The sequence below is a fragment of the Muntiacus reevesi genome, chromosome 3 (genome assembly GCF_963930625.1).
Source record: "Muntiacus reevesi chromosome 3, mMunRee1.1, whole genome shotgun sequence".
NCBI lineage: Eukaryota > Metazoa > Chordata > Mammalia > Artiodactyla > Cervidae > Muntiacus > Muntiacus reevesi.
Window position 1 is genome coordinate 169,903,033 of NC_089251.1, and position 27,173 is coordinate 169,930,205.

Consider the following 27,173-nt stretch of genomic DNA (forward strand, 5'->3'; position numbering starts at 1 on the left):
GAAATTATTTAAATAAAACACATACTACTTTCCTAACAGCTCTTGGCTAAAATGTGTCAGCTTTCTGAGTCATAAAATTTCCACTGTATATTATCCAGACTAAACTGGTTTTCCCTCTCTCCATCTCTAAATAGTATTCTGTTTTGCTTCTGCATTTAGGACACTGTCTTTTGGTATATTAGCTAGATTTCAAAGTTTGTATTATTAAAATCTTTTAAAATGCTTATTAATTTCTCATATTTGGGTTTTGTTTTTTCAGATGTTGATGTGGATAAACCAGATGAGAAGTCTATTATGACCTATGTAGCCCAGTTTCTGAAGCAGTATCCTGACATCCACAGTACAGGCTCTGATGGGCAAGAGAATGATGTAAGTATTTGTTTTTCTTTGAGCATTGATAACACACTCAGTGACAGTGAGTCAGAGTTTTAATTATGCTGTGTTCAAAATATTAAACCGAATGCATGTTAATATGAGAGCAAGTGAATGAAGACCAATGTCACCAGCACTTGGGAGGAAATTAGAGGGAAAATTTTCTCTGATGTGTTGGCTCTATCAGAGAAAGCATTGTTAATAATAACTGCTGGATGTATAATATGAATTGAAATCTAGGAAAGATAAGAGTGTTGAGAAACTTTATTTTAGCAATTTGACCACTGAATTAATTTTATATCATCATATTATTTAATGCATTTACATCCTGAGTTTCCTTCTTCTGTTCAATCTGATAAAACCCAATTTTGACTTTTAGATTTATTATGTAGGTTGCTTGGAGAAGGGAATGGCAACCCACTCCAGTGTTCTTGCCTGGAGAGTTCCATGGGCAGGGTAGCCTGGTGGGCTGCAGTCCGTGGGATCGCAGTCGGACACGACCTCGTGACTAAACCACCACTGCCATGTAAGTTGCTACTCATTGTAAACATATGGAAGTCAGGCAGACTTACGAAAGTTCTAATTATTCACTGTGCTTAGGTTTTTCAGCCACTCAATAGTTTAAATAACATATTTTTCATACTACTCAAATGACATGTTTGTTGCCATAAATAAAGAAAAACAAAAATTGGGGGGAAAAGAAAATTATTTGTACTTAAACTTCTGTAGAGACTCTATTCTTAAAAAAATTAATACTTCAGTGTGAGTTCCCTGTAAATGTAGACACATAAAATATTTTAACAAAAATAGAATAGTGGGGTTTTCCTGGTAGCTCAGTGATAAAGAATCTGCCAGCCAATGCAAGAGACACAGGTTCAATCCCTGGTCTGAGAAGTTCCCACATGTGATTTCCATATGTTTACAATGAGTAGCAACCTACACGGTGGTGGTAAGCCCATGCGCCACAACTATCGAGTCTGCGCTGTAGAGTCTGGGAAATCAAAACTGCTGAGCCCTCATGCCACAGCTCCTGGAGCTGGGGCTCTCTAGAGCCTGCGCTCCGCAACACAAGTCACCACAATGAGAAGCCCGCACATCGCAACTAGAGAGCAGTCCCTGCTCGCCACAGCTAAAGAAAAGCCCGCACACCAACAACGACCCGGTACAGTCACAAAGAATAAATAAATAAAATTTTAGAACATAGAATCATAGTATACGTACAATTTTATTTTTTCTGCTATACAAAACCTTTCTCTCTAGAACTTCATAAAGATGGACGGTAATTTATCCAATATCAGTTGTTGAAAATTTCTGATTTTTTGCTGTTATAAAAATACTTCCATGAACAATTATGTAATAAGAATTGTTCTACAACTCTTTCTTAAAGAGGAATTCCTAGACTAAAGTGCATGCAGAGTTTTGTCAAATCCTCTCAAGAGGATGTCTCATTTTACACTCTAGCCAGCACACCAGAATGCCTATATTCTGTCTTTAATAACAATGGATATTACATTCTCCTATTTTTTAAAAGTACCCTATTAGGTTTGGGGATTTTTATTTGTTTTTTAGAGAGAGAGGTGGATTTACTACTGAATTTAAAATTAATTATTAGGCAAAATGACATCAGGGAAAGTAATAAATGAATGTTCAAGATGTGTTAAAAACAATCTGTCTTTACCATTCAGGTCTCAACTAGAGTTTACTGTTCAGATCTTAACTAGGGTTTTCAGAGAGGCTTGAGATTATAATGAAGAGAAACAAGAAAAACAAACAAACAAAAAATGCACTGTGTTTCTTAGAAACAGATCTAAGGAAAGAAAAGATCAGAGGAACATAACCCAAAGTTTTCAAGTAGGAAAAGGTTTTGCAGGAATAGAAATCTTTGTAAAAGAATTAAACGAAACAGCAGTAACTGGTGTTTCCTAGGTCACTTGGATGAAGTTAATCTGGTATTTGATAGAACTATGTTAGTTATTTTAAAAACTGCGATTTCAAGAAACCGTTTCTTTGTTCCTTGCCAAGCTTGGAAGGAACAAATATTGGTCACCAGAGTAACTTATTCTACAATAGACAACTTGCAGACTCCAGTGTGGACTGAATCGTGTGCGTGGGATTCATTTGGTGTTTTCTGGGTTTTGAGAATGTGATCTGGCGTGGACGGTGCTCTGTGAATAAGAAACTCTGTACAGAGGTCTATTAGAACTCCCTCATAGGGCACAGAGAAAATCCGTTTTCCATCTGATTGTCATATCTCAAGTTCTTATATTGGCCAATTGGATTTATTTCTGACCTGATGTCTAAGCTTGTACTGTCTTAATTTCTCTGACATTAATCATCTCTCCAGATCAGTAAACACAGTGGCTGGTAATGTCTGAGAAATAAAGGGAGATACTTATGTTAATGCTCATGAGCAAGGATTTAATGTAAAAATCCTCGGAGATTTGAAATACACTCCTGCTGTAAACTTGTTAATATACTTGACTAAAGAGCTTTATTGTTAAGCAATTAATCACATTCTCTAGAAACTAAGTTCTGATTTTTCTTTTAGAAACTTCCATCTCTTTCCTAAAAGAAGGATGCTTCCGGAGAGTTTCAAAAAATAATTTTGAGGAAAGCGTGTTATGTTACCCTTTTTTTAATGATGGGTAGAATATGAACATCTAAATATTAATATTTTAAATAGAAAAAAGATTTTTTATTTTTTATGATGTATGACTTATTTTTGTTTGATGCAACTTAATGGCCCTCTCATTCTGTCTAACGAACCTTGAAGATTATAATTTATAGACTATACACATTAGGGTTGGTGTCATCCCCTTGAAGTCCTCATTACTTTTGTACTCAAGTTTTAGTAAATAGTTTTTTAAATTCATTTAAAAAAATACTGGCATCAACATATCAGGCTTTCATTTTTCCTTCTTTTTGATTCTTATATCCCCTTTATGAATTTAGTTATTTTATAGATACTATTTTAAATCTGATTTTATGATTGGAAATAGTGCCATGCTTTTCTTCCTTCAGTCAGTAAAATTGATAAAGAACTTTTTCCTTAAAAGTATTCCTTGGATAATTAGTGCTAAATTATTAACAAATGCAATACACCCCCTGGTTTATCGCTCTCATTTATCAAACTTTCAATTATTTATTCACTCATTCCTTCCCCAATTTCAACAAATTTTACTGACTGTTTTCAGAACCACAGCTCAGTCTTAGTTGTATAGGAATACAGAGATGTATATCATGACAGTATAGAGAAAAATATGAATCCATGTACCTTTTCTTTACATTGTTCTCCTTTCAAAATATTTACTATTTTAAGACATATGTATAATATATATAGTTACGTATGACTATTAAAAATTAAAGCAAAACCATCAAATGCCAGAATTCTACATTGCCTTATTTGATTCAGTTTGATACTTTCAAAAATTGTGAAAATATCTTAAAATAACTATACCCTTCAAATTGTTGCCTGTTTGTTTATAGACAGATGCCTCTTCATTTTTTGTGTTTCCTATATAATTTTTGTCCATGATTTATGTTATTTTGGTTTTGTTTTGTTTTGTTTTGTTTTTAATTTTATTTTATTAGTTGGAGGCCAATTACTTCACAACATTTCAGTGGGTTTTGTCATACATTGACACGAATCAGCCATTGAGTTACACGTATGATTTATGTTATTTTTGTATTTGTTATCTTTTCATGTTGTTAGGAAATACTTCCAAGTTTCCCATCTTTTACAAATTCTATCCAAATTCTTAAGGTAAGATTTAAGTCATCTTGAATTGGTGGCTTCTTTCAAACATTCTGCATTCTATAGCTTCTTAGCCATCCCTTTGCATGTATTTGTCTTTATAGACACATTTATTTTAATACCTTAATTCTGTTATTTCCTTTTCCTTTCTAGTAGAAAAATAACATGTGTTCTTAAATATTTGTTAAAGTCTAAGCTACTTCCATGGACTTTCCCACTAATCTTTAATTATAAGATGGCATTAATTAATTTCTTTTTAATAATAATAGCACTAACAAAAGGAAAAATTAAAATAACAATTATTTATTTATGTGTGACATGGAAAACAAAAATTAAATTAAAACTTTATTTTTTCATTTTAATATATTAATAGGAAATAGTTAATTGAAAAAGGTAAGTGTTCAATTAGCTTGTAACCCTGAGTTTCATCACAACTCGTCTGCTCAATATTGAGTAACATGGTTTAGTAAAGTTCATAGAACAGGGTAAATGCTCAAAAAATATTTGTGGAATTCATGATTAAGAATTCTTTCCCATATCCAAGTTACTTCCGTTTTTCTACCTAGGCCTGAAGTTAAGGATTTATCAACATAATAGACTATGCCAACACTAGAATAAAAAATTGGAAGTAAAAATTTTTATTTCATGCTTCATGAAACATGAGTTTAAGTATATATAAGTACACTACAAAACATATAATGCATGCATTTGAGTGAGTAAGTGAAAGAGAAGAAAAAGCAGTGAGAATGCTAACAGTTTGGTTATTTGGCATTTAGATGGTCTCTAGGCAAATAGACGTCCATGTCTTTGAATGTGTGTGGAAGTTACCAGTTGAAGAAAAACCACTAAACTAAATGAGTTTTGAAATCTAAATCTAAATATTTCATTTTCCTTTAAAAGAAAAATGCTAAATATATACAGAGCTGCATCCTTTTTAACCTTGCTGCAATTTGCACTTTCACACCAGAAGAAAAAGTCATTTGTTGAACATACTCTAGTAAAGTTAATAAGAACATGATGTTTTTTCCCCTCAGATGATTTTGTGAAATAATTTCAATTGGTTTAGAAAAGCTTATGATGAGCCTGTCTTTGGAGAGTCAAAGCCCCATGCTCACTTTGGTGAGCTCCACCAGTGGTGATATTGAGCTCAGGCTCCTTGAAGGTAGAACAAGAGCTTTGTGTTCCTCTGAAGTCAGGAGATACATCGTTAGTACTGTTGTGGGCATGAAAGTCAACCAATAACAGAACATGCGCCTTGATGCCATTCCCTTATTCATTCAGAAGAGCCATCATGGGAAGTACTGAGACTTTGGAGTCCTCCTATTCCATTTTGTCCTCTAACTATGTTACCAATCAATCATTTATTCCACACTTATCTATTGAGTGACACCAGCTGCCAGAATGCTATGTTAGTCCAGAGGAAAAAAGATACATATGTGGTTTGGAATGCAGAATGGAGGAGGGAGGAGAGACAATGAAATATGATGTATTTTGGGTGAATATTTGAGCTCAGGTTGTTGCAAGATCATAGAAAAATGTTCTCAACATGTGGTCCCTAGGCCAGCAGCATCAGGTTCACCTGGAAACGTGTAATGAATATGCATTCTCAAGATACACTAAGCCAGAAAACCGGATGGTGGGCGCAGCCATCTCTTTCACAAGCTCTCCAGGTGATTCTAGTGTTCACTGAAGTTTGAGAACCACTGGCAAAAGAGAAACTCATAACTCAGACCTGTGGATCAGAAGAAAACTTCCTAGAGAAGGGTGCACCTGAGCAGAGCTCTGAGGAAGTCATCACCCAGGGGAAATTATTCCAGGCAGAAGAGGGCTGTCTTTGCAACATCAGGAAGTGAAAGAGGACGGAGGTCACGATAGCACATGTGGCAGCCTCTGCTCTGGATGTGTTGACCGAGAATCTCTAATTCTCCTCAAAACCATGTAAGGGGCGGGGTGCCATGACTACCCAGATGATGGTACAACAGAAGAGAGGATTTTAAAAAATTGTATCTGAATTCACAGAGCTAATGCACTTCAGGACCAGAGTTTAAAGCCAGTTTCGCCTGCCTCCCTAGCCAGTGCTCTTTCTCTTCTGCTGTTTGACCTGTCAGCAGACAGACATTTCAGTCTGTCATAGGGCTGTGATCATCAGATGAGATGTTGTAATGGAAAGCTAAATGCCAAAAAATCATGTTAAATATGTCTGTGATTACTCTGGCCTTCTCACCTGATAAGAAGTCTTGATGACAGTTTAGGATATTTTCACTGCATCAGTGCTAGAATAGCTCTTACTATTTGTGGAAACAAGTCTGTAACTCTCCAGTTCTTTTTCATTTTTGAGACGTGAGTGGTAGCTTGTATGCATTCATTCAGCGGAAGATCTGGTAAATATCTTATAGCTTTCATGTTGCCAGGGTTTGGGAATACCATATTGAACAAGATAAATGTGCTTTCTGCCCTCATGGGGCTTATGTTAAAATAGTGCATAATGTTTTTAAACATACTGTACATGAGTAATCCAATGTTACTCGGACTGAAGCTCCTTTAATTCAGTCAAAATTAATCTTATCTTGATCAGTCCTCTGGGTTACCAGTGGCCTTGGGTTAAGATGCAACCACAGGCCTATTTCCACTCCCATTCCAGCCACTGCTTTTTCTGAGTATTTTTGTGCTTAGCACATTTCCTCTGGAGCATATTTTCTTAATTAAATTAATGTTTCTTGAGAAGAACAATGGAGGTAGATAATTTCGGTATTCAGTATGATAATTAAGATTTTTTATAGAATTAATTTTTGCTTCTTATTCTCCAGAAGAGGTGAGGGCAGGGAAGAAGAAAGTTTTTCAGAGACGTTTGGAGCTTATTAAATATTCAGTGTACTCTAGGATCAGTCAGGCATTAATCAGCAATTAAGTAAATGCACAGTTACTAATAAAATTGTAATGTCTTCTGGTTTCTAGAGAGAAGACAGGCTAATTTTGAAGGAGATGAAAGTTTGGATAGAACAATTTGAAAGAGATTTGACAAGGACACAGGTGACAGACTCAAGTTTGCAGGATAAATATCAGGTAATGTATGGAAGAGATATTTTACTTTTATTAAAAGCCTTTCATGAGTAAGATCCACATATATCATTTAATCTATGTTTAATCTTTCAAGTGATAATAATGAGAAATGTCTTTTAAAAATAATATAGATTATCTTAAGTTTACATATAATTTAAACATTTTTCTATGTAAATAGGTAGTTTTAAAAATTTAATGCATTTATATATTGTAATATGTTTGTCATTGTAACAATAATTAGCACCTCTATCCTGTGACATTATTATCATTTATTTTTAGTGGGTGAGATGTTGAAGTTCCAGTCTCTTAGCAATTTTGATGATTGCAATACAATACTATTGTCCATATTCACTGCACCGTGCATTTGGAATCTAGGACTTATATACCCTAAACCGTGCCAGTTTGTATACTTAAATATCCATCCTGTCCCACCCCGCCATCCCCTGGTAACCATCATTTTGCTCTCTGTTTTTAAGAGTTTGACTTTTTAGATTCCCTATATAAGTGATATTATACAACCTTTGTTTTTCTCTACCTTATCTTACTTGGTATAACATCTTTAAGTTTCACCCATGTTGTCACATATGGCAGGCTGTCCTTTTTTCTCATGGCTAAATAGCATGCCATTGTATATATATATACCATATCTTCTTTGCCGGTTCTTCCATTAATGGGCACTTAGATTGTTTCTATCAATTGACTGTGGTGACAATGCTGCAATAAACAAGAGAGTGCATGCATATCTCTTTGATACTTTGTTTTCATTTCCTTTGGATCTACACCCAGAGCTGGAGTTGATAGTTTTAAATTGTATGTGTCACATTATATAGAGTTCTGAGGCTTCATAACTTTCCCAGAACTCAGTCTTGTAGACGATCCAAAACACAAATCTGGCCATTGTTTTTATATAATGCATGACCTTACATATGTTACCTCACAAGAAATTCTACCAAAATGTGACTTCAGTGGCAAATGGAAAATTTCTATAGGATAAGCTGCATTAAATAAAAATTGCAACATGAAGAGTTGAAGTAGGACCCTTAGTAAGACCAGCTTCTCCTGCCACCTGCCTCACTCAGCACTGCTGCATTCAGGTTGAGTCCAGTGTTACCGCTGTTGTGGTTGCTCTTTCTCCCAGTTTCATCACACTGTCATTAATTAAATTTCAGCTTCCAGTTTCCACTTCCAAAATCCTTTAACAAGTTTTTTTTTTTTTCATTGAATTGTGACTTACTCTGTGTAGCACTGACATTTTCTCCTGCTTAAAATATCATTGCATTTTGGTGGCAAAACTATGGTATATTCTAACCTACAATATATGTTGACAATTTTTGCTACAAAAGGAAAAGGATGAATGAAGTAAGAGATGCAAAACAGCAGATGATAGAAGATTTAGCTGTTGGAATTAGTGTGTGATTTTATATAATCATATCTATAAAGTATGCCTGAATTTAGATGGGTAGTTTCATCAGTATTATATTTGATGGACTTGGAAATGCAGTAAATACATTCTTATATGTGTTTTCTTTTTGCTTTGAAACTCATTATAATTTTTCACTGAAAAGATAATTTTCTGGGAACATTAAAATGATTAAATCAGTAAATTGAGGCTATAAATGCAAGAACAGAATGAATGTCCTTATTTAGTCCATTAGTGAGTTTCAGTTTTAGCATAAATTATAAAAAAAATAAATTCCAAGTTATAAAGTTACCATTTTACAGAAGTTAATTTATAAGAGGAAATCTAAGTATCAGTTCAGTTCAGTTCAGTTCAGTCACTCAGTCGTGTTCGACTCTTTGCGACCCCATGAACTGCAGCACGCCAGGCCTTCCTGTCCATCACCAACTCCTGGAGTTTACTCAAATTCGTGTCCATCGAGTCGGTGATGCCATCGAGCCATCTCATCCTCTGTCATCCCCTTCTCCTCCTGCCCCCAATCCCTCCCAGCATCAGGGTCTTTTCCAATGAGTCAACTCTTCACATGAGGTGGCCAAAGTATTGGAGTTTCAGCTTCAGCATCAGTCCTTCCAATGAACACCCAGGACTGATCTTTAGGATGGACTGGTTGGATCTCCTCGCAGTCCTCAGAAAAATAAAAAATTCAGATCAGTCTCTTAAACAGCATTAGACCACATAGGGAATATTTTCTTTCATTTGTATGTTTATTATGTAATCAGAATCTAATGTTTGTACTTATCAATCAATAGTGTATTTTCCAGTTTTTCTGTATGTAGAGTTCTGTAGAATAAAATTTAAGGCTGATTATATGTTTTTGTACTTTAAAATTACATTAAGTTATAGTGAATGGTAGGTAAAATTTGTGGTAAAATATTTATTCACCATCTCCCCCAAGTGTTCTTCATGTGAATTTACATGTTTGTATACTTAGGATTTAGAAGTTCTTTCAGATGTGCTATCTGTTAGATTCTATGGGGGCTATTCTCATGTTCCTTAATATTTTTAATATTAAAGACATTAAATGCACATTCAGTGACATTTTCAATTCATATGTGGACTTTGAAACATATATTCAGTTCAGTTCAGTCGCTCAGTCGTGTCCAACTCTTTGTGACCCCATGAATCGCAGTATGTCAGGCCTCCCTGTCCATCACCAATTAGGGTGGGTTAATGTATTGTAAAATGTAGGACTTTCATTAAAATCGCTAACTTTTCTTAGGTTATATTAATACCAGACTTACAGTTAAATCTACATGTTACAAATTTATGTTAACCATACTGTGACAAAAGAAAGATATAATATTTAATATTTTGACAACATAAAATTAAAGCAAAGGGTTGTTACATAAAGTAAACCTCTTTATACAGATTTACTGAAACACAAATTAGGATACCACTAATTCTGTCATTTTTTGATGTATGCAATTTCTATTTGTAAACTGGTACTTTAAAGTAAAACAACAATTTTTATTATGAACATAGATTTATACTCTTGTTTATTATTTCATCATGAGCAGGGACTGGCTTGTAGATCATTTACCCAGGAATGAGAAATCCTAGCCTTGAGTGCTGTCTCTACTACTTGTGTGTGCCAAGTCACCTCTGGGCTTAGTAGTAATAACGGGGCTTGTCTAGATTGTAGTGTGATGGGGAGCCAGAGATGATAATGTGCAAGAGGCACTTAGCAAGGGGCCAGGGTCATCATCAGGGCTAGATGAATGCTGGCCGTATTGTCAGTGTTATTATCAGCAACATTTATTGAACGTTACCCAAATATACAGGATTGTTATTTAGGAAACATGGTTTCCTTTGCTTTTGTTTTTTTTGACTGACTGCCATGTTCTTGCTGTTTTTCCTCGTTTAGGCATTTAAGCACTTCAGAGTTCAATATGAAATGAAGAGGAAACAGATTGAACACTTATTACAACCATTACATAGAGATGGTAAATTGTCACTTGACCAAGCATTGGTCAAACAGGCCTGGGATAGAGTGTCCTCCAGGGTAAGTCCTCTGATAATTCATTTCATTAGGACTTATGTAAGTTGGTCAAGAATATTTTCTATCATCTCTTTCTTCACAATGATGTTACATCAGGTCCTCATGCCTCTGTCTGTGGTTGGAAGTTTTACCAGTGGGATGGTCTTTGTCCTCTTGTCAAGTTTCCCTTGAAATTAGTGGAAGTGCCTGTTTAACAACTGTTTCCCTGTTTTGCCTGCCTTATTGACAAGACAACCCGCTGAAATCCTGAAAGATCACCTGGGTTCCTTCTCCTTTTATGTAATTTAATCCTGGGTTGTTTAGAAGTAACTCCCCAAGAATGAGGCTTCAACTTCTCCAAATTCCATAACTAGATTTCATCAACAGTTAATTATCTTCCTGTATTCACATTTATTTTTATATTCTTTAATTTAAGCTTATCTTATCTGACCTTGAACTTGAAGGAAAATTGCTCTGTAGCTTTCATTTTAATATTTTGCAAACATTAAGTCCCAGATATCAAAACCTCTGAAATTTCTATCCCTCATGGGAATACTTGTCTTGTACTTATTCCATTTTCATTTTTATAATCCAACTTTTCTCATTAAGCTCTATTAAAGAATGTTAGATCCCACCCCCCCCAATCATTCCAATAAGCTGTGAAGCAGTACCTGACAATCAGATAAGTGGGAGAAATGATGAAATTATTAGAGAAATACATTATTATAGAAAGAATCCTGAATTCTCATTTTCCTCCCGAGATGTCTAGATGACCCTGATTTTTCTGGACCTGTTCTTATTATGTGGGAGATTTTGAAAAGGAAAGTATCTGTGTTCTGAACTTTTCAAAACATTAGATTAGGACACAGATATTTTCTTACTTGGTATTTATTAAATTAACCCCAAATTAATAACATACAGCATTTTGTAGCCTTTAAAATCATTTGGGGGAATTTTAGGAATTGTCCATCGTGTTAAGACACTGCCTTTCTACTTTGTATTTCAGCTCTTTGATTGGCATATACAGCTTGATAAGTCTCTTCCTGCACCTCTGGGAACCATAGGGGCCTGGTTATATAGAGCAGAAGTGGCCCTAAGAGAGGAAATAACCATTCAGCAGGTTCACGAGGAAACAGCCAACACAATACACCGGAAACGTGAGCAACACAAGGTAAATACTCTGGCTGGAAAACCTTCCAGCCTAACGGTGCTAGTGTTACCAAATCAGGTTTGTTTGCCCATTACTCAGCGAGTCAAAGGCTGAGACACTGAGGTTTGCAGCAGAGAAAGGGTTTATTCACAAGGCAGCCAACTGAGATGAGAGAACATATTTCAGATCCATCTCCCTGAAGGTGAGGGGTTCTGAGTATTTATGGGATCAAGCTGAACATGGGAAAGGTCACTGGAGATAAGAAATGGGTGAAGTGATCCTCATTCTGTGCAGATGCAACTAAGCCACAGATCTTTTCATGGGCTACATATTCAGAAAATGGTGGCATTAGCGTCATCAGAGGGTGGAGTTTTGGGTCCTCTTATATCTAAAGGTTACCATGTAGACACTCACCCATGGTCAGATGGAGGGTCAGTGGACCTAACTAGTCTTAACCAGCTGGAGCTCAAACTGGACACAGCTGACTCCAAGTTCCTAAATTCAGCTTGGCCAACATCTTTTTGTTAAGGTTGTGTGATACTTGGAGGACCTGCAAACTTTTATTAAAGCAAACCTGATCAGTGAAGGTAGGCTGTTATTCTTCAGTTGCTAAGTCATGTCTGACTCTTTGTGACTCCACGATCTGCAGCACGCCAGGCTTCCCTGTCCTTCATCATCTCCTGGAGCTTGCTCAAACTCATGTCCATTGAATCAGTGATGCCATCCAATCATCTTATCCTTTGTCCCCCCCTTCTCTTACCCTCAATCTTTCACAGTATCAGGGTCTTTTCCAGTGAGTCAGCTCTTTGTATCGGGTGGTCAAGGTATTGGAGCTTCAGCAGGTCACAATTTATTATTTATTAACAGCTAACTGATAATACCCTTGTTTCACTAGTATACTCTGGAACTTGCGCTGACTCAGGTCTCCCAGGCACCCATTCATTCTGGTTCGGAGAGGTCCCATTTCCTTAGAAATTATTTGATTTGCACTTCCTTCTTCTGTACTTGTTATGACAATCCCAGTAGATTCATTTCCCGAGTTGCTTTCCAATAGTTCTGTTATTTTTTATCTGCATTTACTTTTGTTATTTCTCTTGCTATATTGTTGTCTTTGAAAATATAAGGCCACAGACAGTGTGTATTTTCATAATAGTGTGATTGGCCATTGGCTCCAGACTTCTTTTCCTCCTCCATTCTCACAGGAAGGCAAACCAAGTCACCAAGTTCTTATGTCCTGGTGCTTAAGAAGTGAGGATCAGGGTGCTGGGAGGGTTACTAGTGGCCTTAGAAAGCGGCGGGATGAGGCCTTGATGATCTCTTAGTCATTTGTGATTTTCTCATTGCTTGGTTTGTTGTGCTTAGCATAAGTTCTAATATACTTCCTCTGCGTCTTGTGATAGTACAGTCCTAACTTAAAATGCTGTTTTTTCCACTAACATCTCATTAATGCAACCCTGCATTTTGTGCAGTTGAATTTGTGTATCTCATTTACTGAGTCATAGTGGGAGTTAACTGTATATGTGGAAAATAAACCAACAACCAGGTCTCACTTTGTTCTACTCTCCTGGTTAAACAAGAAAAAGTGAAAGTGTTAGTCGCTCAGTCATGTCCAACTCTTTGCGACCCCATGCACTATAGTCCACCAGGCTCCTCTGTCCATGGAATTCTCCAGGCAAGAATATTGGAGTGGGTTGCCATTCCCTTCTCCAGGGGATTTCCTCAGCCAGGAATTGAACCCAGGTCTCCTGCGATGCAGGCAGATTCTTTACCATCTGATCCACCAGGTGACTTTTTGGTTAAAGCCAGCTCTCAGCCTGGCTCCTGCCCACGTTCATGCAGTTGACTGTGGCTGGAGATAAACACGCCCCCAGGCATGCTGACTAACCCAAGTGGGCCCTTAATGCTCCCCGGCACTCCAAAGGCATTTTTGGACTCTCTTCCCTCTGCATTTCTGGGACAACTATTTTATACCTTTTCTATTCAAACCTTCCAAACCTCCTCCTTCATCCTTACTCTTAGCTGATGACACTGCTTCCTATTTCTCTGAGAAAATAGAAGCAGTCAAAAAAGAATTTCCGCAAGCTCCCACGACCACATCAACCCACCTACACGCATCTGTGACCAAATACTCTGTCTCCTCTCCTGTTACTATGGATGAACCATCTGTGCTCTGAGCTAAGGCCAGCCCCTCCGCATGTACGGTGGATCTCATCCTCCCAGCTCTGTTCCAGAAGATAATGCCTGTAGTACTTTGCTTCTTTATTTTTTCTTTCTCTTTCTCTGCTGGATTTTCCCCACCCACATAAAACATACTGTTATTATTCTTAATAGCCTCTTTCTTAACCTTACCTCTCCTTTCAGCTACTGTCCTTTATTTTTTTTTTAAGTTTATTGGGCTGTAGTTGCTTTACAATGTTGTGTTAATTTCTACTGTACAGCAAAGCGAATCTGCTATACATATGCATATATCTCCTCTTTTCTGGATTTCCTTCCCTCTTGGGTCATCACAGACCAATGGGTAGAGTTCCCTGTGCGATACAGTAGGTTCTCATTGGTTATCAATTTTATACATAAGATCAATAGCGTATATATGTCAATCACAATCTCCCAGTTCATCCCATTCCTTCCCTTCCCGCTTGGTATCTATATGTTTGCTCTTTACATCTGTACCTGTATTTTCTGCTTTGTAGATAAGATCATCTCTACCAATTTTTTCAGATTCCACATATAAGCATTAAGATACAGTATTTGTTCATCTCTTTCTGGCTTTCTTCACTCTGTATGACAGTCTCTAAGTCCCTCCACATCTGTACAAATGACCCAGTTTTGTTCTTTTTCATGGCAGAGGCAAAGTAATATTCCATCATCTATATGTACCACATCTTTATCCGTTCCTCTGTGGATGGACATTTAAGTTGTCTCCATATCCTGGATGATGTGCATAGTGAACTACTGTCCATTTTTTTCTTTCTTTTACAAAAGTGAAGTTCTTTGGAAGAACTATCTGAAATCTCATTTTGGTTTCGTACTCCTCCCATTCTTTCTAGAACCCATTCCAATCATGTTTATCCTTGCCCGTCTATCAATGGCAGGTTCATGAGGGTGCTTTTGTTCCTCACTCAATGACCAATTCTCAGTCCTCAGTTTACCTTTATTGGAAGCATTTTAGACAGTTAATCCTTCATCTCTGAACTACTTTACCCATTTGGTTTCTTAATTTTCTTTCTATTCTTTCCAGTGTTTCCAGTTAGCTCACATTTGGTCCAAAATGTCCATGAGTGTATTTGGTTCATGGAACAAATAGTTTGGACAGGGCCAAATATCAAGGACCTTTTGATGTGGACCAAATATCTCCATCGACATTTTGGATAGGACCAAATACAACCAATTATCAACAACCTTTTGGCATAAACCAGATATTTTATGGTAATTTTAGACAGGACCATATGGTCCTAAAATGGTCTTTCCTTGTCTTTCAACAAATATTTATTGAGCTCTTTCTATGTGCAAAGTAGTGTTCTAGGCATATGTGATATATCCATAAGCAAAACAGACAAAACCTCTAGCCTAATATAACTTGCCTTTTCATAGGAGGAGGCAGTTAAGAAATAATTAATATAATAAATAAATACATTTTATATTAGAGTAGAAGGAAGAAGGACAAGGAAGATTAGGCAGTGTTGCAATCTTAAGCAGGGGAGTCAGTGAAACCACACTGAAAAGAGAACCTCAGACATGCAAATGTGTTCCTATTAGAAGGCCTTTGCCCTTGCCAACATTTCTGGAATGTTCTTGTCTCTTTGCCTGAAATATTTTCCAGGCATTCTTCCTCATCTCCTTGGGCCTTTACTGAAAGGTCACCTTTTAGTCAATCCTTTCTTGGCCACCTTTGAGTCAATCCTTTCTCGGCCACTTCTTTGAAAGGACAACATCCTTTCCCCTTCCCTATTCAGTTTTTCTCTTTAGCATTATCTTCATCTCCAATGGTAATTTAATTATTTATCTTATTTATTGCTTTATCTCCTTCAGTTTAATCTCAACTCTGTAAGAGCAATGATTATTGTTTGTTTTTTACTCTTGTTAAAAAAAAAAAAAAAAACAGCCTCTAAAAATGGTTTTAGAAATATCCAGGCTTTCAAGATTGTAATTGGGTCAATAATGCTAATCATACTTTCTGAGAATTTGTTCCTTTGACTAAGTTTTCAAAATTATTGGCATAAAATTATTCAAAATATTCTTGTGCCTGTAGTTAAGCCTCCATTTTCCCCCAGTTTTGTTTCTTTGCACTTTGTCACATTCCTTAAATGCACTTTTAGCATCCTTAATTTCCTGTTATATCCTAGTGATCTTTCCCATCTACTTTCTTACCAGAGGAATGACAGATTCACTCTTTTAACAGCATCACTCTGGTGCTGTGTGAAGATATGGCTGGACTGGTCATAGAAGGTAGAAGAGAAACAATTTAAATGATCTGGGTAGGGTGGTTTGAAGAAAGGTCATAGCTACAGAGATGATAAGAAATAGACTCTGAGTATATTTCAAGGGCAGAACAAAGAGTTTTTAGCATTAGATATTGATTATGAAGGAAGGGGAGTCATAAATGACATTATGATTTTTCAACCAAGCAGTTGGAAAAATGGCGTTTCCATCAGTTGAGATGGAAAGGCAATGAAGCAGATTTGGGAGGAAAGATGGAGTTCAGTCTGGGGGAAGGTAAGTATGAGACTCTTTCATGTCCCAGCGAATATGTGGAGTGGGCAGTGGGAGATAAGAGACAGGAGGGGGCCAAATAGTCAGAGTCCTTGGTATATAAAGGGATGTTAAAAGCTTGGAGACTTAGATTAAATAAATACGTATAGACAGAAAATAAGTCAAGAGCTGAGCCCTGAGGGAGCCCAGTATTAACTAAGCTTCAGTGTTTATAGTTATTATTGTTGTTCAGTCACCAAGTTATATCCGACTCTCTGTGACCCCATAAACTGCAGCACGGCAGGCTTCTCTGTCCTTCACCATCTCCCAGAGTTTGTTCAAACTCGTGTCCATTGAGTCAGTGATGCCATCCAACCATCTTATCCTCTGTTGCCCCCATCTCCTCTTGCCCTCTATCTTTCCTAGCATCAGGGTCTTTTCCAGTAAATTGACTCTTCACATAAGATGGCCAAAGTATTGGAGCTTCACTTTCAGATCAGTCCTTCCAATGAATATTCAGTGTTGATATCCTCTAGGATTGACTGGTTTGATCTCCTTGCTGTCCAAGGGACTCTCAAGAGTCTTATCCAGCAACACAGTTGGAAAGCATCAGTTCTTCAGTGCTCACTCTTCTTTATGGTTCAGCTCTCACATCCACACATGAGAACTGAAAAAACCATAACTTTGACTATATGGACCTTTGTCAGTAAAGTGACATCTCTGCTTTTTAATACACTGTTTAGGTTTGTCATAGCTTTTCTTCCAAGGTGCATATGACTTTAAATTTCATGGCTGCAGTCACTGTCTGCAGTGATTTTGGAGCCCAAGAAAATAAAACGTGTCACAGTTCCCACTTTTCCCCACCTATTTGCTATGAAGTGATGGAACACTTAACAGTATCTAGGTTAACAATGTAAAGAAGCATAGTGGGATGCTTCTCTGTGGGAATGATCTCTGTTTGTCTCCAAGGCAAACCATTCAATAACACGGTAATCCAAGTCTATGTCCCGACCAATAATGCTGAAGTTGAATGGTTCTGTGAAGACCTACAAGTCCTTCTAGAACTAACACCCAAAAAAGATGTTCCTTTCATTATAGGGGACTGGAATGCAAAAGTAGGAAGTCAAGAAATACCTGGGGTAATGGGCAAATTTGGTCTTGGAGAACAGAATGAGGCAGGACAAAGGCTAATAGAGGTTTGCCAAGACAATGCACTAGTCATAGCAAGCACCCTCTTCCAGCAACACAAGAGATAACTCTACACATGGACATCACCAGATGGTCAACATCAAAATCACACTGATGATATTCTTTGCAGCCAAAGATGGAGAAATTCTATACAGTCAGCAAAAACAAGACTGGGAGCTCACTGTGGCTCAGATCATGAGCCCCTTATCGCCAAATTCAAACTTAAATTGAAGACAATATCAAATCCCTTATGACTATACAGTGGAAGTGACAAATATATTCAAGGGATTAGATCTGATAGACAGAGTGCCTGAAGAGCTATGGACGAAGGTTCATGACATTGTACAGGAGGCAGTGATCAAGACCATCCCTAAGAAAAAGAAATACAAAAAGGCAAAACGGATGTCTGAGGAGCCCTTACAAACAGCTATGAAAAGAAGAAAAGTGAGAGGCAAAGAAGTAAAGGAAAGTTATGCTCATCTGAATGCAGATTTCCAAAGAATAGCAAGGAGAGATAAGAAAGCCTTCCTCAGTGATCGATGCAAAGATATAGAGGAAAGCAATAGAATGGGAAAGACTAGTGATCTCTTCAAGAAAATTAGAGATACCAAGGGAAATTTTCATGCAAAGATGGGCTCAATAAACGACAGAAATGGTATGGACTTAACAGAAGAAGAGGGTATTAAGAAGAGGTTTCAAGAATACACAGAACTATACAAAAAAGATCTTCATGACCCAGATAATCATGATGGTGTGATCACTCACCTAGAACCAGACATCCTTGAATTTGAGGTCAAGTGGGCCTTAGAAGCATCACTATGAACAAAGCTAGTGGAGGTGATGGAATTCCAGTTGAGCTATTTCAAATCCTAAAAGATGATGCTGTGAAAGTGCTGCACTCAATATGCCAGCAAATTTGGAAAACTCAGCAGTTGACCACAGGACTGGAAAAGGTCCGTTTTCATTCCAATCCCTAAGAAAGGTAATGCCAAAGAATGCTCAAACTACCACCCAACTGCACTCATCTCACACAAAGTCATGCTCAAAATTCTCCAAGCCAGGCTTCAACAGTACATGAACCGTGAACTTCCAGATGTTCAAGCTGGATTTAGAAAAGCCAGAGGAACCAGATATCAAATAGCCAATATCTGTTGGATCATCAAAAAAGCAAGAGAGTTCCAGAAAAACATCTACTTCTGCTTACTGACTGTGCCAAAACCTTTGACTGTGTGGATCACAATAAACACTGGAAAATTCTAAAAGAGATGGGAATACCAGACCACCTGACCTGCCTCCTGAGAAACCTGTATGCAGGTCAGGAACCAACAGTTAGAACTGGACATGGAACAACAGACTGGTTCCAAATAGGGAAAGGAGTACGTCAAGGCTGTATATTGTCACCCTGCTTATTTAACTTATATGCAGAGTACATCATGAGAAACACTGGACTGGATGAAGCACAAGCTGGAATCAAGATTGTTGGGAGAAATACCAATAACCTCAGATATGCAGATGACACCACCCTTATGGCAGAAAGCAAAGAACTAAAGAGCCTCTTTATGAAAGTGAAAGAACAGAGTGGAAAAGTTGGCTTAAAACTCAGCATTCAGAAAACTAAGATCATGGCATCCAGTCCCATCACTTCATGGCCAATAGCTGGGGAAACAGTGGAAACAGTGGCTGACTTTATTTTGGGGGGCTCCAAAATCACTGCAGATGCTAACTGCAGCCATGAAATTAAAAGACGCTTGCTCCTTGGAAGAAAAGCTATGACCAACCTAGATAGCATATTAAAAAGAAGAGACATTACTTTGCCAACAAAGGTCTGTCTAGTCAAGACTGTGGTTTTTCCAGTAGTCATGTATGGATGTGAGAGTTGGACTATAAAAAAAGCTGAGCACCGAAGAATTGATGCTTCTGAACTGTGGTGTTGGAGAAGACTTGAGAGTCCCTTGGACTGCAAGGAGATCAAACCAGTCCATCTTAAAGGAAATCAGTCCTGAATATTCATTGGAAGGACTGATGCTGAAGCTGAAACTCCAATACTTTGGCCACATGATGCGAAGAAGTGACTCATTTGAAAAGACCCTGATGCTGGGAAAGATTGAAGGTGGGAGGAGAAGGGGATGATAGAGGATGAGATGGCTGGATGGCATCACTGACTCAATGGACATGAGTTCTAGCAAACTCTGGGAGCTGGTGATGGACAGGGAGGCCTGGTGTGCTACGATCCATAGGGTTGCAAAGAGTCGGATGTGACCGAGCAACTAAACTGAACTGAACTGAGTGGGATACTCAAATTCCCATAAATTTGATTTATGGGAAGTCCAATTCCATTCAACAGATACTTGTTAGGATATACAATTAATTTTAGAACAAAATTCCAGAATATACAATTAATTTTAGAGCAAAATTGATGGCTCTGCTTTTTACTATGCTATCTCAGTTTGTCATAGGTTTGTTTTCTTCCAAGGAGCAAGCATCTTTTAATTTCATGGCTGCAATCACCATCAACAGTGATTTTGGAACCCAAGAAAACAATAATGAATTAAGCAGTTAATAACTTGTAATGACTTCTGTTCTGGAGTCTCTTTGTCTGATATTGATGCACACTTACGATCCTTCTTTCATTAGAATTTGCCTGGCTTGTTGTTTTCTATTCTATTAATTTCAACCTATCCTTGTTCTTAATGTTTCGGAATATCTCTTTTAAAAAGCAGATAGTTCTATTCTGCTTGCCTAATCTGACAATCTCTGCCTTTTGATAAGTAAATATATATTCCATTCATATTTATTTATAATTATTGATATATCTGAATTTGTTTCTATTTGCCCTACTTTTTCTTTCTTTCTTGTTTCCCTACATTCTTCCTGTTTATAAGTTGATTGAAGGTCCCGTTTTTAAATTTTTTAATTGGAGGAAAATTGCTTTAAAATGTTTGATTGAGGGGTTTTGTTGTTGTTGATTTTCTTGCCTATTTTTCTTATTCCATGTTTTTCCTAAAACTATCTTCAAGTTATAAACTGCAGTTGTGTAATATGATTGTCCTTGAAATTATACCATAGATACTTAATGAAATTGAAAATCAGTGTCTTGACCTCCTCTTAATCCATATAAGGAATTAAGAACACTTTAACCAGGTCCTACTCTTCTAACTTACAAACTGTTATTGTCAAGTATTAAATTACATTTTTCTAACACTGTGAATGTATTGTTTCTGCTGGTTCTCACTCGTGGTAGCATGTCTCCTGTGTTTGGCGATATTTGCATTCTTCCTTTTGTGTTTGCATTTGCTATCAACCAGGGACACATCAGCTCTCTTTGAGGGTTCTGGCTAAATGTTGAGTTCTCACTTTCAATATTTCTCACATTATTCAAGTTCCAAAACTTGCATGGTATTGATATCTGTCCAGGACAATCAGCTTTTTCAATAATCTTGTTCATAGTTCTGTGATTCAGTTTTGGGTCATGCTTTACTGAAAATGGGAGACTTAAAGTTTCACTTACTTCCTGTGAACCCACTAGTGAACTGAAGTCATACGCTGTGCTCAGCATCTGGTTGCTTTGTAGTGAGACGGCCTTTCAGAGGACCCAGCAGCATCACAACATCTGTATTCTTTTGTCATGTTTGAAAATGTTTTTGTTTGTTTTGATTTGTTGTCAAGATTTTTTTCAAGTCATTAGATATAGAAAACTACAACAGGGAAAGCTTCTTGGAAGACATCTGGACATTTGGATATTCCAATAGAGTCACAGACCCCCCCAACCCATACATTAAAAGGTTAATTTGTTCACACAGAACAAATAAGAAGTGAGAGTGGTGGTGGCTCTAAACATGCCCTGAAGTCATTTGGGGGAGTTTTGGTCAAGACATAAGCTATAGAACTGTGTCTCCAGGTTAAGAAGGAGGCAGACAAGTGATTGAAATACTAAGGCAGTAGTTGCTCTAGGATGGTCCTCTGTTCTCTGTGATCAGCTCTGAAATGCTTGTGGGGCCCTCCCACTGGGAACAGGGAACTTGTGAATGTCTGTGCCATTACCTGCAGACTCAAAGCACATCAGAAGGTGATAATAACAAATACATATCAAGATAGAAATAGTTTGGGCTTGAATTTTTTTCTACAGTGTAACAAATAACGTCCTCTGAACTAAAAGAAAATTAATCCCTTATGTTAACAAACACATATGACTTTAGCATCTTAATTTATATATAAAAGCCTTCATTTGTACCTATCTAGCAAGTATCTTTCTTATGTTTTAGGCTGTTTTCTTGCTTCTGTTTTCTCCGATTAATCTACTAAATCTTAGTGTGAAACTATTAATTAATTAATTAAATTAAAAAATATATATATATATATATATTTTTTTATTTGGCACACCAGGTCTTAGTTGCAGCATGTAGGATCTTTAGTCTCTGGTGTGATATGCAGGACCTTTCGTGTGGCATGTGGGATCTCGTTCTCTGACCAGGGATTGAACCCAAGCCCCCTGCATTGGGTTGCAGAGTCTTAGCCACTTCTTAGCAGGGAAGTCCCAATAGAGTGTTGATTTTTCTCATTCATTCTGGTAGGTTAATGTATCTTATTTTTCAGTGAGTGACAATCTGTTGCCTATTTACTCTGCTGTTGAGAAACCACCTAAACTCTAGAAAATACGGCATGAATCTGCTTTCACCTCTCTCCTTCTTTGCTTTTATGTGAGAAATTATCTAGGAATTGTGAAGGACATGTGAATCTTCATATAAATATGTCTTCTGACAGTGAAAAACTCAGAAAACAAATCTAAATAAATTATTAAAAGTTTTTGTAGTTCTGTACAATCTAGACAGAATCTTTACAAACACCACATTTTCTCTTCCCACTGTGATATCTATGGGACATTCCCCATGCTTGTTTGAAATCTTCTAACCATAGGGTGTTTTCCTAATATGTTGTAATGTAACTGATTTACTTTAAGATGGCAAGCAAGCATGACTTTAGGGTAGCCTGCACACACTCAGAATAAAATAGAGAATTTAATATTGTCAGTTTTACCTTTAAAGGGTTAAACTAGCGGTACCTAGTTTTAAGCTTTGGAAAATCAATAGATTCAAAATCAGGGAAAGAGAAAAATGCTAACATTTATCGTCTATAGCACTAACTACATCTTCCTTTGGACCATGTGCCTTTAAAATGTCTGAATGCATTGCCGTGTAAGTGTCATGTGTGTTTAAAAGATGCCATAATTATTAGCTGCGGCTCTAGCACAGGGCCTTATGGACAAGCACCCAGGCTCCTGTACAAGGTAAAAGCCTGCATATGGCTGTGGCAGCACCATCAAATTGTTGGATACATTGACTCATCCGTGCAGGCTGAAAATTATGCTTCTTAGCTTCCTGTGAACATGTTTCCTCATTTTTTATTTTTTTTAAAAAAAATTGTATCTTAGGATCTGCTTCAAAACACAGATGCCCACAAAAGAGCATTCCATGAAATCTACCGAACCAGGTCTGTGAACGGGATCCCAGTGCCACCTGATCAATTAGAGGACATGGCCGAGAGGTAAGGGAATGTCTGATTTTGAATGAAGTGTAGTTCAAAGGCTTGGTGGATGCTTTTTTCCCGTGTCTTTTCTTTCTGAATTAATTTTTTTTTTTTTACATAGACGCTTGCATTTGGTACATAAAAACTGGGTTCCCAGAGCCTATGCTAAGAATGCCAACATTCTAATACACAATTAGTTGAAAAGAGGAAACCTGTATGTATCCACAGCCTGAAAAATCACAGAAATGATTTCTTCAGAGGCTGTATTTTTATTCAGCACTGTGAGGAACATTATGTAATATTGCAAAAACAGCTTCTAAAAGAAACAGATGAGAGCGATCTTGGCAGGAGAAAGAACTAAATCAAAGACTTCTATCAATCGTGATTTGCCTTGAAACCCAGAGCTAGAAACCGAACCAGCTTTCCTGAGAGTGATTGATCAGCCACAGTTTAGAAGACCTTGTGCCTGCGTTTTATTTAATACCGACGTGTAACAGGTTAAGTAAGCCCCGTTCTGTTACTATTAGTTACATTCTGTAAATTCTCCCTGTTTTGTTTCTAGGTTTCATTTTGTTTCCTCCACATCAGAGCTACACTTAATGAAAATGGAATTTCTAGAATTAAAGTACCGTCTGCTCTCACTGCTGGTTCTTGCAGAGTCAAAGCTGAGGTCTTGGATCATCAAGTATGGGGGGAGAGAATCAGTGGAGCTCCTTCTACAAAACTACATCGTAAGTCTCCCTGCGGCTCCGACAGAGGTCAGAGGACCCCTGGGTTTAGTGTCTAATACCTTCCAGTTTACTGGACACTGTTACTTTTATCTTGAATTTAAACCTTAAGTTACCAGTGTGTAAAATGGGTTTACTGTAAATCTGTGAGCTTTTCACAGCAATCTGAAATATACACCTGTCTTCTTTGGAGTATAAAATGTTTTTCAGCATTAATCATATTGAACCAATTTTGATGAGCTTTCTTGCTTAAAAAAAGAAAGTTTTTGTATTGCATCCAACTGATTGTGAGCTCACCACTGAAGCTGACTTAAAATACTTAAACAATATTTTAAGCTTTCTAAAATCCAATCATGAGTAGTTTAGGACAATTCTCAATTGTTCAGTGGGAACTTTTTTTTTTTAAATTAGTTCAAGCATGCCTTGTTTATGGCCATTCTGTGAGTTTCATTACTTTCTGTGTGCACCTAGGAAAAGTAAAATTTTGTCTGTGAACCTGTATGAACTTAATTTTTGGAGTATTTTCTACTTTGGGCTATCAGTATAGATAATCCTATATGTACATAGACTAATAGCCCTGCATTAATAAGGGAAGTAGGTCCTACTGTAACTAGCAGTTTCTATTTACATGTAATCAGAGAATTATAATTATTAAAAGTAGTTTATTTCTCTTAGTTAAACATGCTCCTCAATTAATTAGCAACACAGATATGCTCACAAAATTAATAGAACATCTCAGTCCTTTGTTTCATTTGTATTTATTCAGAAGTTCTAATCAATAAATTAGTTCATTTAAAATATAAGCCTATTTCTAACCTGACTTATCTCAGTGCTTCTGTTACCAACATGACTGAATATTTACTGAAATCACATTTTTACTGAAGCATTCTAGAACCATAATATATTTTGCTACATTTTAATGTTATTTTCTACATGCTAGATGAATAACATGCATTTAAAAAAAATTAACAAGTTTGCAATAAAAATCTTTCTCTAGATTTACTATAATTTTCTAGGAAACATTTGTCCAAAAATGTGAAATATGTGACAATATGTTGTTCCCTTATTCATTTTGAATGATTTTGGAAAGTAATGAGAAATCTGATTTTTTTTTAACTTTGAGCATGTGCATTAGTCCTACAAATATTAAATACAGATATGCATGTATATTTTCAGGTTTAGTCATGTTGAATGATACACTCTGAGCTCAGTAGGTAATTATTCAGGATCCGTCTTTGTTCTCGCTATTTAAGGACAGCCAATTAAATTGAAATGCCTAATGAGACCATTTCACCAGGTTAATGTTCCAACACAAAGATGTTAATAATTCTCTTTGAACTTCTCACAGAAAGCATATGTAACTAAAGAATTATTATTAATGATAAAAAATCAGTACTTTCTACCTACTTCATAAATAGCCATTCACTGAGCTGCTAATTTTAAACTGTTTGGTAATGTGACTCGCAAAATTATTTGTAAGATTGCTGATAACTCTATAAATATAGCAGGCTTTAATGAATATTTCCTAATATTCTTGTTCCCTGATGAAAGATATGTATTTATCACCTAAACTTCTATTCCAAAAGAGGTTTAAGATATTTATAGTTCAATAATTTTAATAATTAGAGGATGTTGGATATTTTCCGTGTGCCAAGTATTTGGCATGTGTCATCTTCCATCTCAATGATGACCCTGTGGGCTGGGTATTTTCACATTGTTTCATTGATGAAATGGTACTTTTGAATGTTCAAGTCACGTGTTCCAAGTGGCAGAGTTAATAAGAAGTGGAATCTGGATTAGAATCCACATCTTTCTGCATCAAAAGCCTTTATGTTTATGGATTTTATGGGAATTCCCAGGTGGTGCTCGTGGTAAAGAACACGCCTGCCAATGCAGGAGACATGAGAGGTGTGGGTTCAAGCCCTGAGTCAGAAAGATCCCCTGGAGGTGGCCATGGCAACCCACTCTAGTATTCTTGCCTGGAGAATCCCATAGACAGAGGAACATGGTTGAGTACAGTCCTTAGGGTCACAAAGAGTCAGACATGACTGAAGTGACTTAGCACGCCCTGAACTTTACTCTCTAACAGAATTGGCTAGGAAAAAATTTTTTTTAAAAACTGAAAAGTCCAAATAATTGAAATGATATTCTGTATGTAGCTCAGTGAACTAAAGAATGTCATTTTCATAAACATCAGTTCCATTTAATGTTGGTCCATAATTGACAATATTTTACATTTCCACGCTTCAACCTATTAGTTACTCTTATGTTATTATAGGCAGCATGGTATTGGGCCAGGGTGTGGTTGGATTCTTGGGGAGATTATTGGGACCCTACAGATTATTCTATGTGGCCACCAGTGACATAGGAATGTGTTGAATCAGGACTCAGCTCCTCACTACCTATGTGAACTTTTGCATAACTTAATGTCTAGAAGACATAATCTTTTCCAAAATCTTAACAATAATAATAATAGAATAATAAGAATTTTTCTAAGGAACAAAGACTGGCGCTTCATTGTTTTCCTTCTATGTCACACCCCACAGAGCTTCTCTCATTCTTCTGGAGTTTTGGGGAAAATCATCCTCTTTAGAAGAGACTATTTCAAAGTGCATGAAGATTTTTAAAAAATCATAAAATCAGTTTCTTAAATATAATCCTTTACTTGGTTTCTAAAAAAACATTATTGTAATGAGCCATATGCTGCTACATCATCAAATAAGCAAAGTAATATTTGGGATTTAAGAGTTCCATAATTATCTTTTCCTTCATCTGAATTCTCAATTCTATTCTACTTATCTGCAAGAAAAAAGGGTACTGTTTTTAAGAGTTGGGAAGCTAAAGAATGTGTTTCCTCCTTAAAAAAGTGCCTCTTTTAAGAGGCACTTAGGTTCACAGCCCCTAAGTGCTCAAGGAATTCTTAGAAAATATTAATACTTCACGAATGCCTGTTGATTAAATTAGGCCAGAGGATTCTGGCAATAGATTACATACTGTAATGTAAATAAGAAGATAACTGGTTTGGTTCTTGATGTCAGAACTGTTCGTGACATAACCATGTTACTTAACACATGCTCCAATTTTATAGTGGAAGAAATGAGACAGTATTTCATTCTTTCACATAGAAGAAAAGCTCTTGGAGATGTAGATAAAGAGATGAATGCAGCATATGTAATATGAACATTTAGTCTAATATTTGTAATGATTTTGTTAAAGTCAATAGGCAGTTCTAATGAAAGTACTTCTCACATCTCAGTTGATTTTTTAAAACC

General features: G+C 36.7%; 1 protein-coding gene across 9 annotated transcripts in view; it reads left to right on the plus strand.

The window, feature by feature from the left end:
* Nucleotides 1–27,173, plus strand: part of SYNE1 (spectrin repeat containing nuclear envelope protein 1) — a 471,391-nt gene that overhangs the window by 125,365 nt on the left and 318,853 nt on the right. For 8 of the 9 annotated variants that reach the window (XM_065931098.1, XM_065931099.1, XM_065931094.1 and 5 more), the window contains exons 9-15: nt 260–369; nt 4,085–4,135; nt 7,082–7,189; nt 10,510–10,647; nt 11,630–11,794; nt 23,079–23,191; nt 23,736–23,904. In XM_065931098.1, coding sequence (XP_065787170.1) covers nt 260–369; nt 4,085–4,135; nt 7,082–7,189; nt 10,510–10,647; nt 11,630–11,794; nt 23,079–23,191; nt 23,736–23,904 — 854 coding nt within the window. Of the gene's footprint in view, nt 1–259; nt 370–4,084; nt 4,136–7,081; nt 7,190–10,509; nt 10,648–11,629; nt 11,795–23,078; nt 23,192–23,569; nt 23,671–23,735; nt 23,905–27,173 lie in introns of those variants that run through there. The other variant, XM_065931103.1, reaches the window with a different exon arrangement.